At 37.2% G+C, this 14,265-nt stretch overlaps 3 protein-coding genes across 3 annotated transcripts in view; 2 read left to right on the plus strand and 1 right to left on the minus strand.

The window, feature by feature from the left end:
* Positions 1–512, plus strand: part of LOC128229367 (peroxidase-like) — a 17,563-nt gene extending 17,051 nt beyond the window's left edge. The window contains exons 11-12 of the mRNA XM_052941251.1: positions 1–48; positions 232–512. The exon at positions 1–48 is cut by the window's left edge and continues 119 nt beyond it. Coding sequence (XP_052797211.1) covers positions 1–48; positions 232–401 — 218 coding nt within the window. The 3' untranslated portion in view covers positions 402–512. The remainder of the gene's footprint in view (positions 49–231) is intronic.
* An 8,797-nt stretch (positions 513–9,309) lies between these two features.
* LOC128228729 (heat shock protein 27-like) lies at positions 9,310–10,537 on the minus strand. The gene is made up of 2 exons (XM_052940208.1): positions 10,349–10,537; positions 9,310–10,039 (listed from the first exon to the last, which is right to left on the minus strand). The coding sequence occupies exons 1-2, from the start codon at positions 10,459–10,461 to the stop codon at positions 9,631–9,633; spliced, it is 522 nt and encodes a 173-aa protein (XP_052796168.1). The 5' UTR covers positions 10,462–10,537; the 3' UTR covers positions 9,310–9,630.
* A 1,372-nt stretch (positions 10,538–11,909) lies between these two features.
* Positions 11,910–14,265, plus strand: part of LOC128228151 (cytosolic carboxypeptidase 1-like) — a 32,160-nt gene continuing 29,804 nt past the window's right edge. The window contains exons 1-3 of the mRNA XM_052939298.1: positions 11,910–12,022; positions 13,292–13,370; positions 13,878–14,008. Coding sequence (XP_052795258.1) covers positions 13,354–13,370; positions 13,878–14,008 — 148 coding nt within the window. The 5' untranslated portion in view covers positions 11,910–12,022; positions 13,292–13,353. The remainder of the gene's footprint in view (positions 12,023–13,291; positions 13,371–13,877; positions 14,009–14,265) is intronic.

Below are 14,265 nucleotides of genomic sequence, written 5' to 3' on the forward strand. Positions count from 1 at the left end.
CAGGAGACCGGCTTTTCTTTGAAAATAGGGAGGCGGGCTTTACTGAAGGTGGGTGATGGTGTAGGAGAAGTCTCTCAAAATGCTATCATAGTAGATTGCTTACTGTTTATGAATAGACACGTGATGAAATCATCTAATAATTTAACTTCTCATTCTTTATAATCACATATAGACTAGATTAACTATATTAGAATAACTATATAATATAACAAATTAACATTTCCTACGCAGGCCAGCTAAACAACCTTCGCCAGTTGAGGCTATCAAATATAATATGCGACAACACCTCTGCCGACGAACTCCCTCGCTGGCTTCTCGTTAATCCCCTACCACAGATTCCGATCCAGGCCTGCAGCGACTACACTGCACTCGACTTTGAGCTATGGCGAGAGATAGTCTGAGCCTTCCATCCCCTGCATGGCTCTCAGCGCTGTGACCAATGTATGGCACTTGGTTATGTGCTGTGGCCACCGGATGGACTTGACTTGTTTACTATGAATGCATTGTGTATCTTTGGAATGTACATTGTATGATAAATGAAACAAGTCACCATGTGTTTTTGTTGATTTAAATAGTGTTTATACCCAAAAGAAAAGATAAACAACACAAAAAGTCAATCAAGACAGTGTTCAGATTTAAATACGATGTAATGATTTTAAAAAAATGACAATACGAGTAGCGGCGTATATCGATTATGATAGGCGACAACAAATCTTTCACTCCCTGTTGTGCTAAAAATCAAAGCACTGAAGGTGCTGATCGACAGTGCAATTCATTAATAATGTTGTTACCACAGTACAGCTAATGGGATTACAAGGCCAATATGAATGTCTGTTCCCTATTTACTTTTTGTTAAATATAATCAGATAAGGTTTAGCAGTACTGGAATTATTGAAGTTGCATTTTCTGTAAGAATGTTCTCCTATAATGTGTATAACTTTAAAAGAGAATTTAACAAAACCTCTACAAAGGGCAATAACTTTGTCAACGTTATTGGCAGATTGATGGAGCTTTGCCATCCGTATTTATGGCATCTTCCACAGTTAGTACTCTTTTTCAAGAGGTGTATTGTTAACTTAAGCTATATACAAGTATTTCAATTGCAAAATGTGTAGTATTATACTGTACAGTGGCGTAGCTGCCGTTACGCACAATACGCCCGTGCGTACAATTCGTCGCACAGACAGAAAATATTTGGGGCCAAAAATGCAATAAAAACTGAAGGGTTAGAGGGTTGAAGCTTTCGCGGGCCGCCTATTTTGAATATGTGAAACAATACAATTAAAAAAAAAATCCCATTATTCAGTAAGAGCCTCGTTCACCGTTTAGTTGAAGGAACGACTTTTTTATCCATGCAGTATATAGGGCCAGTTATACAAGTTATACAAGCCTGGTGAGTAGTTTCCCTTATTGTTGAGTCATACATGAATCGTCGATAAATACTGAATATATCCGAAAGATGTTTACAAAGCGGCCAGTTTCAAAATGTCAAACGCCAACCTTGAACCTCCTCATCTTGTCATGTTCAAAAATAATCTTTAAACAGTTGACAATTCTGATAAACTAAACTCTTAGCAGCAAAATGGGAACATTTCTATTAGTTTTCCTCCCCATAGTGGTACATTTTGTTTAGGTTATTTGTGAAGCATAATTAAATGTGTAGTGCCCCGTAACATTTGATATAAGAGGACGATACATCACATATTTTGATTTTAAAAATGATACACAAATATTCTCTGCAGATATTGGCAAGACCCATTTCTCAAAATTATTGAATATACTGCGGGTAAAAAATATGCTTAATGAAGGTTCACGACTCGGTAAACTAATGGCTCATTGCAGCTTGTGTTTATACTTATAAATCCGACAGAAATTGTCCTTGACTTTTTCTGGAGTATACCTTCTGTAACATTACATAACAATGTGAAGGATCTTTTTATATACCCCCCCCCCTCCCAATTTGTCGTCACTTGTCCGGTCTTGGACTGCTTCACGTTTACCGTGAACGGGAAATCGAAACGCAACAGGTAAACGACATCTTCGCCCAGAAGAAGGATCGACGTATTGCATTACTCTTTCGGGTGTAATGTTATGGAGTAATCGTTGACAATTTCCTTCAGTGCATACTTTTAACGACTTTTTGCTTTGAAATAGAAGTTTGTTTCGTGTTGAAAATGTTAAATGAGCTAAAGAAAACCTTTTAACAAACGTTCATATGCATTTTCATTATTTAAGACAATTATCATTTTTGAATTTCCTACGAAGCCGTTTTAGACATAGCATTTTTGAATTGAATATGTAATAGTTAGATTACATGAAGTGAATTCTTAATGATTAAGAATGGGCGGAGTGAGCGTCGCGAACAAGCCCTCCTTAATCCTGACTTAGAATACAACCTCAATGGCTGATACATCGTCAACACAGAATCTGACGCAGGGAATGTGTATCGGATGGTTGTCAGTAGGTGGATCTTTAGACACGCGCGGCAGTTGACATTCTTAATGATTTAATCTATTACTTAATGAGTGCCTATCTGCAATTTCATTGGCTGAAAATGTAGGATATATTCTAATCGTTGATTGAATGCTGATGATCCTGTACTAATAAATTTATTTTGCTATACAGTATCATTCTGACCTATATGACAAAACCGAGAGCTCCAAGGGGGGGGGGAGACCCCCTGACCCCGCATAAGGGCACTCCGCCCATTTTACCACAATTGTGCATATACTTCGAAACGGCCTAGCTACGCCCCTGATACATGTACAACCTGTCCGATTATTCCTGAAATGTATGCTATCAGTAGCTATAGGCTTTCAAGGCAAATGTTCTACTTGCAGACCATGGCATAGCTTTAAAACGTTTTCAAAGGTATTAATAAAATTTCCCATACCAACTAATAGTCCGGATATGAATTAAACTCATCAAGTAGTTTAATTAAACTGTAACAAGTCAGGAGCCTCAGCAGGAGTTCCTGGTAGATTCTTCCATTTGGTGATAGTGTCTGTGAATCTGTGATGTTATAGTCTGTTCTCTAGGTCAAATGACATCAATTTATAGGTTTTGAAGCTGAATAGTTTGTGATTTCAAAAAAGGTAACGGTGTACATTGCAAGACGAATGATATAATGACTTCATGTCCGATAGCACGTGGAAAGAAATGAATGCTAGTATCGACGAGCCTATATGTTCAAGCTGAAATATAGATTTCGCAAACGAGTTATAAACTCAACTGTAGCGTGTACACGAACTCGTAGCTACACGTACGTGTACGCGTACACCGCAACCGCTCTATTATTTAAATAGCAGCTTCAGGAAGAACTGTACACGACAAGAAATATACGTTTTGACAATCGCTCCTCCATTTAGTTAGACTGGTACCCCTGTTCTCTTTTCTCCAAAAATATTTTACCAAAAAGTAACGTAGGGTATCAGTCTACCATTTAGTCGTCTCCATTCCATTTTTAGCATTCGGAGCTCTTCGGCCATTTTTATCGAAAACAACCTCGAGTGTATATGGACGGTTTACAGTGTCAAAAGTCGGGTATTTTTAAGTCCCCTGCAAGTAGATCGTTAATGAGACAACTCTTGGGAATCTAAATTATGTTTGCAATAATACACTTCACTGGCAATCAGTTTAAACTTAGATCAACGAATACAAGCTTAAACACTTCATTTAATTAATGATAATTATAATTCAAAATTTTACGAACAACTTCTACTGATGTACCGGCATACACCCGAGGTTGTTTTCGATAAAAATGGCCGAGGAACTCCGAATGTACTAATTTAATAGTAAAATCCTTCGACCCCCCCCCCCCCCCATACACACACTTATATCAAAGTATAGAGCCTTTATATAACTCTATAAAATATATAAAAGATAGCATATTTCGCCCCCTCTCATGCTGAACTCCTGGATCCACCCCAGCTGTGCAGCTTCGTTCATTTACAACAAACTGTATCGTAAGTTATGAAAAGGTTACTGTCATCGCTAGAGGGTTCCTGGAGTGGAGGAGAGGACACAGGTCATATGTTACGTCGTCCCCCGTCAAGTCGGCCTCCTCTTATGTTAAAGGCCTAGTTTAAGGAATGTTTGGCATGATAATCCACTGCTGTGCATCTCCTGCTAATTGCACTGGTGTCACAGTAGGGGCCAATTTCCTGTGTATTCGTTTATTGGCTTAGGGCAATTCAGGGACCATTTTTATAATAAAACTTCAAAAACTGCACATCAGGGTACTCAGATCGGATATCTGATAGGAGGGATCAAGGCAAGTAGATTAAGATCAATAAACAAAGGTTGTGTATTGTACACAGTTTTTTTTCTTTCTTTTTGTTTGGGGGGAGGGTCACTTAAAAAAGGCTTAAACTAGGCCTTTAAAGGGACTCGCTAATCCTTTCGTTAAATGCACTCTTTTTTTGTATGACGAAATCAAGTGTGACCAATCATTACTAGCGTGTTAAAACTAAGATACTGACGGCTGAAACCCTTCAACAAATGTTGATAAATGTTCAAATATTGTCTTTCAAGTCCTCGATTTTTAATAGCGTAGGTAACGCTATTTAACAAAGGGCTTAAATGTTAAATTATCCTTATGTTTGTTTATGAGTCCATGTGAGAGTATGGTTTTGTTGTCAGTTTTCATTTTTTTTCCTTGACTGTACCGGTGTAACGTTGTAAACTGACCCCCATAGAATAATGACCCCCCGGTCATTATTTTATATAGAATAGTGACTCCCCGGTCAAAATATTATGAGCGGGGGGTCATAATATTATGACTCCCCCACACGTAAAAAAATGACCCTCACAAAGAATTGTGCCCCCCTATAGAATAACGACCCCCTAACCCAAACCTTAACCCATCCAAGGTACACTTACAACATTATAGGCATCGGAGGAGAATATGGCAATGACACCCGTCCGTGCGTGCGTCCGTGCTGCGTACGAGCAATATTTTTTTGTGACCGCAACTCTTCATTCATTATTGGACGGAATTGATTCAAACTTATAGGGATTACTACTACCAATGCCTAGTTGTGCAGAAAGAAAAAAATGATTTGCTCCACCTGTTCGGGAGTTATGGCCCTTAAATTCGAACAACATCTTATTGTCATGGGCGTCACAGGTCATAAAACATGGGACTTCCCCACAACCGATACGCATATTTTATGGCTTAAATTGATATAATTGTTTACGTTTACTACTTAAAAACGCCTGAGAAGTGACACAAATACCCTAAATCCAAAAAGGATGTCTCTTCAACAATATACTGAAATTTAAATAATTTTTTAACGACGAGGAGCGTCACAGGTAATAAAACCACTATGCTACCCCACACCCGTTTCGCCTATTTTTGGAGGTATATATTATGAGTGATATATAGGTGACATAAAGAAGGTTAAGGGTATTTGACATCACTTTCAGGGGTGGCATAAAACAATGTGCTTTTCCACGTATGAATTGCCTTTTTTACAATCTTGCACTCCAGAAAATGAACTATTTTACCTTCAATAGCATTTTTTCGTAATGAGCCCGCGAACCAATGCTATAACGAAATTAGTGCAGCATGTAGGATGCAATAACAAAATGATGTTTCTTCTAAAATTTCGGACAAAATCACCGTAACTATAAGTTCCAGAATGCTTACACTACATTGTACAGAAGGTAAATTAATAATTATATACATGTATGCGTAACATAATGCGATGTCACAAAGTTACGAGGCTCTTAAAGGTACTACCTCAACGAATCTTGGAAAAATCTTGGAAAATAAAACTTACGCCTGTTGAAATACTTGAAGCATGATACCTTTATAGGTAACAAAATGATTTAGATCTATACCATGTTCTAACCAAAGAGTCATGCACCTTTAAAGCAAGGGTTTCGTGATCTATGTTCTAAGTTTGTTCTACCGTGTACCTTGAAAGTTGCAGGGGTTTCAAGTTGCAAAAGGATTCCTTTATGTATCCCCATTCCATTAGGTCATCTGTTTCTATTGGCAAAGGTTTGATACGGCGACACAATATCCCTTTGGCGAGACTTATACGCTTTAATAAGCAAGCGCGCTATCATTGCGCCACCGAGGCTCACGGTCAAGATCTTGAGGAAGCTAACCAGCTAGCTTGCGGAACGTCGGTGGTTCTACCCAGTTAAAAATTGCCCGGAGAGGCACCTGGGGTCTACCTCCACCATGTAAAGCTGGTATGTCCACACCACAATGTCATCGTAGAAACACAATATCCCTTTGGTGCCTACCTCCACCATGTAAAGCTGGTATGTCCACACCACAATGTCATCGTAGAGACACAATATCCCTTTGGTGCCTTCCTCCACCATGTAAAGCTGGTATGTCCACACCACGTAAAGAGGTGGGAGGGTCATAAAACTGGGAAATAACAACAACAACAACAACAACATCGGCCTCAGCCGATATATAGCTGTTTTTTTAAGATGCGTTATGCTACCGCAATTCGATCAGTGTATTAAGGTGGCTTGCCTGTCTTCTTTGACGTCAGTCGACGTAATAATGGTCGAAAAGTAAAGATATCGTATTGCTCTGATATTTGGTATTCATATACAAGGACACCTCTCCTTCATTTTGTACGATTCAGATCTTTTATATTCCTTTTTTGTTTAGCAAAGGGCTGTTTCGTACTAACAATTAATGAAAAATTGAAGTATCTGGAGTAAAAATGGCTTCTTTTTTCCGCTATATTATTTTCAAAAACAACATTCGGATGCTCTTGACAAAGGAAACAAATGATATAAGTCTGTTGTCAATCGGAAATTTCATAAAATATCACTATGATGGGCGTTAAATGTTTTTAAAAATGCGCAATTGACCTTTGAGTAGTACCATACGGGCTTCGGTGAACGATTTGGTCGACGAAAAACGATTCAATTTACTAACGACTTAGAAAATTCCGAACAAGTTTAAAAAATAAAAAAGGGGGTCTTTCCGTGAAATATTTCACAAAATGCGGTGGAAGTAAATATTTGCATCGCTTGCATCATTGAAGTAGCCTAAACGTCATTCGACGTAAAACAAGTTTCAACGTTACAAAATCTTAATGTAATTGCTGTTTGTAAAAAAAATGACGGTAAGACCCCTGTTTTCTATTTCATAAATTTGTTCATATTCATATTATTCATATTCAGTTTAACGCCCTCTTTTAGATAGCCAGAATTGGCTAGTTTTCAGGCGGCGAGAATGTCTGGATTTCAATCCAGTAACGCTGGGTTGCTGACCAGAATTCCACTAGGCTCTAGTTGAATGGGAAACATATGTTTCACAATTTCCAGCTTCCCCGGCTGGGAATCGAACCCGGGCCGCTGGATTAGGAGTCAACGACCTTAACCACTCGGCAACTCTAACCAAATATTAAAGCAAAATCTCTGTAAGTGACAATTGGTTTGAATCATTTCCGTAGACCAAATCTCTCACCAAAGTTTGTATGGTGATGCTTTTGCACCCCAAACTTTTGTAACGTTTAAACGCCCCACACAGTGAAACTAATGGAACTATCAATAACAAACTTATAATTATCATTCTGTTTCCCTTTTCACGAGCATTCGAAAAGTGGTTTTAGAAATCATTTAGCACAAAAAGAATTAGCAATTCAAGCAAAAGAATTCTTAAATATTCACCAGTTGCACAAAAAAAGCCCGTTGCTAGGCAACGAAATGAAATACGAAAAATCTGAAACATACACAATTAACCGAAGGTCTCATTGTTTGTGCATCGCGCGGAATCATGGCAATACGATTAGCTTTACTTTTCGACCATTTTGGTCAAGACTGGCAAGCCACTTTAACTTCAGGCCACATTTTTGCCTGATCCTTACCAAACTTGATCAAAATGAATATTTTAATGATATTTAGGTCACGTTTGAAACTGGGTTATGTGGGGTCTAAGCTAGGTCACGAGGTCAAATCTTAGAAAAAACATGTGAATGCTTTAGAAATCCCATTTTGACGCGATCTTCACCAAACTTGACCGGGGGCATAAAATTATGACCCCCGGTAATATTATTATTACGGGTGGTCATAATAGTATGATCTCCGATTATGACCACCGGTCATAAAATAATGACATCCGGTCCTAATAATATCATGACTCCAAAGGCAAAATGAAGAATTGTTATCCTATAGAACAACAAAATAGTATCTGTTTTCTTTAAATACTGACCCCTGTTATAATCTGGGATTCTCTTGATCTTTCATCACACCAAATATTTGTACTCTCCAAAATAATCCATTGAGTTCATGGACCGTGAATATAATGAAATGTTTGTATAATATTGTGAGGTTTGTACCGGTTTATCATTGTCCGAGTAAAGTATTAACCATGCAGGAACTTGATCTGTTGATACAGAATAACGTCTAAAATGACCATCCGGTACAGCTTCGTGGTCGAGTCTAAGAGGACGGGAGGCGGACTTCGGATCCACAGGTCCTGGGTTCAAACCCCGCCCATAACAAGTTTTTTTCCATCAAAATCTCTTCAAACTAACTTTAAATAAAATTTGGTGTAAGCTAAGATTCTACCCATAATATCTATGTTCTCTATAACTCAATTTTAAGACTTAGTACGTTTATTTTAAGTGATTAGATAAGAAAGAATAAGTTAGAAATAGGAAAATAATAAGAATTATTTGGTAATAAATACAAATAGTTTATAGTAACCTTAAAATGAGGTATATCTTCTTTTATTGTAATACTTCTCTTTATACGTACAATAATGATAATTCAAATGAAAACCATTTTTTTTCATTTTCAATAGATGTACGCTTATTTTTTAGCCGAGCCTCTAAGTCATATATACTGCTGTTGTGTCAGCTGTAGACGCAGCAGCAGCAGCAACAGTAACAACAACAACAACAAATATAAGCAATAGAAACACGACAGTGACTTGAATTGACATAGAGTATGTTAGTAATAGGTTAGGTGGTGGTCAATATTTTATAGATAAAATCGGGGGGTCATTATTTTATAAGGGGTGTCAGTATTTAATAGAAAGGGGTCATTATTCTATATAAAATAATGACCGGGGGTCATTATTCTATGGGGGTCAGTTTACAACGTTACACCGGCGTTGGTTTAGCTTCCCACTAAAACCAGATTTTTTTTTCATTTTTATTTTACCTTAATTGTTTTTTTCTGCAATTTCGGTATCGGAGTTAAATAGTCATAATATATGAAGTGATTACAGATGCATTACTGTGAAAATAATAATGTGCCAAAACATGGGCTAGTCCCTTTAAATCCTCGATCCACCCCAGGTTATCTTTAAAAAAAAGCATGATATATCGTTCAAAGGTTTATTTATGTACAAATCAAACAAATACTGACATACTTAATCCCCTGAATAACAAACAAATAAAAGTAATAAATGACGTACACAATTGTTCTTGACCTACGAAATGTACAAACAGCGAAATCAACTATGTTGACATAGAAACAATGAAATGTGTAGTCTTTACTACGTCGACAAAAAATGAAATATGTTGAAAAGATTAACATTATGTAATGATTCATGATTTTAATACATAATACTCCGCATGTGATCCCAACTTCAAACAAGTGATAACGTTCACCAGGACACTTTCGACATAGAATAATAGTTTATTACAATCTTTCGATCGGAATGAGGTTTTCTTTCGGAGCCTCAACCGCGGGTGGCGCCGGGGCCTCAATTTGCAGCACCCCGTCCTTGGAGAGGGTGGATTTTAGGCCTTTTGGATCAACGTTTTTCGGAAGCGTGTAGTTTCGTGTAAACTCCATGTGAACTTTCTTGCCTGGGCGGTCTTCCTCGTGTTTCGCGTGCACGTTCAGGACGTTTCCGGTGGTCTTAACTGTGATTTCTTCCGGTTTGAACTTGTCGCAGTTGAAACGGAGCGACAACTTCCGGTTCCCCTCCGGGTCCGTGACGAACGGTTGTGCGACCTGGAGCTCCGGAACTTGAGCGTCTAGGTCATGCAGCTCACGACGGATGCGGTCCAATTCTCGGTCAAATCGGCTCACGGAATCGTCGAATCTGAAATAAAATAAGTGGAATGTTGAGAAACACTGAACAGAATCAACATATCACTTAATTATTCTTATAAAATTCGCCTTATACATAGGCCAGGCGACAAATGATTTTTGATAAAATGCATCATTGATCTAAGGCAAACCATATGCAGTTTGAAAAATAAAATATATTTATAAGGCTGGACATTTATTTCACCTTTCGTTAACACAACTTTAATTCACAATTACATATTTTTCCAATTAAGTTTCACAAAAATAAAAAAAATGTTAGACAAAAATGATGAATTCATAAATTGAAAATATAAAGGCTTACCTCATGGCCCTCCAATCATCATCAAACAAATGCATCCACTTGGAATACAGGTCCCTCTGACGATCAAAGTAGTCGATATCCCGCGTTAACAACGGCACAATTGACCATGACATGATTGCTGTTTAAAGTTGATACTATTTTCTGTTTAACTCACTGTCAGTCGTTTTTTTTTAATGATAATCGAAGTGAAATGTCGTTGTTTATAAAGCAAATGCGAATATTCTGGAAATCAATCCCGTGACTAGTCTCCGGAGCTCCGGATTTTTCTCGAACATGCCCGTTGTATCTTTCGGCCATTTCCGTACGGACATTACCAAAAGCATAATTCGGTATACTCCGTAATGAAGGAGAATATTCGGGAGCTCTCGTGAAATTTCTTTAGACTGGTTACCGACAAAATAAGAAATAAAAATCAATAAATTATAACTATTTAGAATTGAATTATTTATTTTGTTTAATTTTCAAAGTGACGCTGTGTTTACAGAAATTTATCTCCAGGAATGCTTTCATAGTTTTTAATTCTCAGGTGCTGCAACAGCCTGCAAATCAGTGAAAAACAACAACAATAAAGTGGTTTAACAGTTCGATCAGTTTTAATTTATATACCTTTTGTGACCTTAACCTATACACGCCAAAAAAAATATGAATTCTAGTACCTTTTCTGTGTAATTTATGCCGCAACTCTATAATGATCGTCTCCAATTTGTTAATATGTTGCTATCTATAGGTGCTCCGGATCGAAGCTAAATACTCCAAAGTTGGGCTCACCAATGTGAAATAAGTTGCTATCCTCATATGATGTGGGCGTTCCTCGTGATCCTAAAATCGCCTTCAATCAACTTTCATGTAATTCTCCACAATCTGGGTCTCGCTGGAAGATATAGTTACTAAACTCTGGGCTACTTCTATGACCAAATTGCGTAATAATTCTTGCATGATCATGATCATGTCCGGGCTGCAAGCTTTCTTCGGCTTCAGAAATTTTCCGACTTCTGCCTCAATGGTCCTTTTCTCTGAAAATGCTGGATACCAGCGACTCCCTATGATGGATGCTGTATGTTCTGAACATCCCCACGAGTGAAGACCGTTGCATAGTATCTTTTCCATACATTGCATGACGCCATCGTGTATTTTCGTGTTCTTCAATGACTCATCCATTGTTGTCCTTCTCGTTGGAGTCAGGCGAACGTATGACCCAACTGTGTTATTAAAATAGTCAAGTGTGATCCGATTTTGTAAACGCCAACCTCAGAGGAAAGGATACTTTCAAATCTAGCCATTCGGAGATCACTGCCTTTGGCGATATGTTACGTTTGATACAGCATTGTTTAGGTAGATGATTTGTACCCATACACAAATTAAACAGTCTACAGAGAATAACAAAATTTGTGAGTAATGTTTGATGAACTCATTTAAATGCTACAGTATACAGCATTGAACATGAGATGTTATTGTAGATAGATGTAGAAATATCGCGTCTTCTTGCGTATAGTTGACTGTAACCGTGAATATGCATTTTTTACGGACATTTTTTTTCTCTAGTAACCGCTTCCGTAACTACAAGGGACGCAACTTGCAAAACCTGTCAAAATATTGTTTTATGTTCTTCGTTGTCTGTCTGCTAATTACGACTTACAGCAATGTTCATCAGATAACTGAAGGAGTGGTGCTTTTGTAAGTATAGGATTAGTTTATCTGAATCGATAATTCTCGAATTTTGACAATTGTTCACACTTTCTGGAGCAGACACTTACAATTGTAAACATTTTGTAATTTTATTGAACTTAATGAACTTCTGAAATTGTTTCAAACTCAAGTTAAACTCTAGAATTGGTCATTCTTCTACGTATGTAAAAATCGTGGACAGACATCTGTTTGGTGGGTAATAGCATCTGATCATTGTCATGATTTTGTCTTTTTAGGATTCATACAGTAATGTATTATTTTACCAAATAAGACAATTTTGACAAATATTTACAATTAACTGAAGCTTGATCAGTCAAGCTATTTTTGTTCAGATACTTGGTCCCAATCCTGAGAATTTTATAAAAGGATGATGATTAAAAAAACACTCACACAAAATGAAGTGTAGTTCATATATATTTAAATATAACATCTTTTTTAAGGGTCGGTGGAATTATCGAAAATCGGAAAACCCCTTAAATTTTCATAAGTATATACAATAGAGTATGCAAGGTGGTTTGTATGCTGGGATTTAATACTTCATTGTGTTTGTGGGTTGTATGCTGTAGTTGTTGGTGGTTGGAGAGGGGAGGGGAAGTTCGAGGAATGGGGTAGGGGTGGCCAAATCAGAGAAAGCCCTTTAATTTTCATAAGTACATACAATAGTGTATGCAAGGTGGTTTGTACGCTGGGGTTTTATACTGCATTGTGTTTTCATTTGTTGTATGTCGTGGTTGTGGGTGGTTGGAGAGGGTTGGGGAAGTCAGAGGAGGGGGGGGGGATGGCTTAAACCCGGAAACCTCTTTAATTTCCACAAGTACATACAATCGAGTATGCGAGCTGGTTTGTACGCCGGGGTTAAACACTGCGTTGTGTTTTCGTGGGTTATATGTTGTGAGTGTGTTCTTTATAAATTGTAGCTCGTATATGATGATATGTGTGAAATGAACTGATAATTGTGTTTTGTAAATCCAAAGACATTAATTTATTTTTCATTTATAATTCATTTATTTAATATGCCTATGACGGAAATTCCATGTTCTATTGCTAGACATTATTTGTCATCTGCAGTGGATCATTCAAGCGATGTGATATAAAATATGATTTCACTGTATGAATTGTTAACATATTCACTGATAAAAGTGTATAGATAAAATCTGTAAAGTATATAATAAAAAAAGATAAATACATAGTTTTCATTAATTTTAAGATCAGGTATTTTGAAAATGAATAGCATGCTTTCAAAATGTCTTGTTTCAGTTGACACTATGTAGAGGACTGTTGGACATCAATTCATTACACAGAATTGTTTTTAAACCAAGATGGAAAGAAATGTTGGGTAAGAATTGCCTTAAATAGTACTAGTACTCAGTCATTGCTCCAAAACAATGTGCAATTTCCATGAAGGGCTTGCTCTACTGCGTTCTTACAGCAGAAATGCAGTTATAGTTCTTAAAATGGTGTAATTGACAACATATGTTTGTATTAAAGAATAGCTGATCTTTGCAACATCGTATATCATTGGTTAAATGAAGATGCCCTAATCAAATGGTATTGCAATATTGAAATAAAAACAACATAACATCCTTTACGCAAAGACGAAAAAACAAAAACTATGACTTCATTGTTGTGTTGTGTTAATGGCAGCTGGAAAATGCAATATAAAGTTTAATCTATACAATGGATTAGGTGAATGTAAATATAACAACCTGCTCCACATACTTAAATGCAATGTTGATGCTAAAACTGGCCAGGTTGCAAAAATATTTCATACTTCAATTTGTCAAATTAGCTTACTTGAGAACACTCTTCTATTATTATGTCCACTTGTATTGGTATATTTCAGTGCCCGTCTTCAGTCAATGTTCCAGCAGCTGGAAAAGCTGGGAGGAAAGGCAGCCAAAAACCAGTCAGGCGAAGATCTCCAGCAGATGAGATACGTTACATGCAAAATCTTCCAAATCATTGCCACTCAGGGTAAAAAACTGTCTTTTCTTTAGTTTAAAGCTGATCTGTACAGATTTTGTGAAAGTCTTGGTGTCATTCTTGTCTTAAACAGTGTGCAAAAACCTTGGCCAGAGCTCAAATTTTCAAGATATTTAAATTAAACTGTTCATGTTACTAGTGGCAATATGAACATGTAACAAGGCCCATAATTCTGGCTTTACTAATTGTTGAGTGATGCCCCTTGTTGACAACTGGAAAAACACATTAACAAAATGGAAGACTAGTCC

Source organism: Mya arenaria, chromosome 3 (assembly GCF_026914265.1).
Source record: "Mya arenaria isolate MELC-2E11 chromosome 3, ASM2691426v1".
Lineage (NCBI taxonomy): Eukaryota > Metazoa > Mollusca > Bivalvia > Myida > Myidae > Mya > Mya arenaria.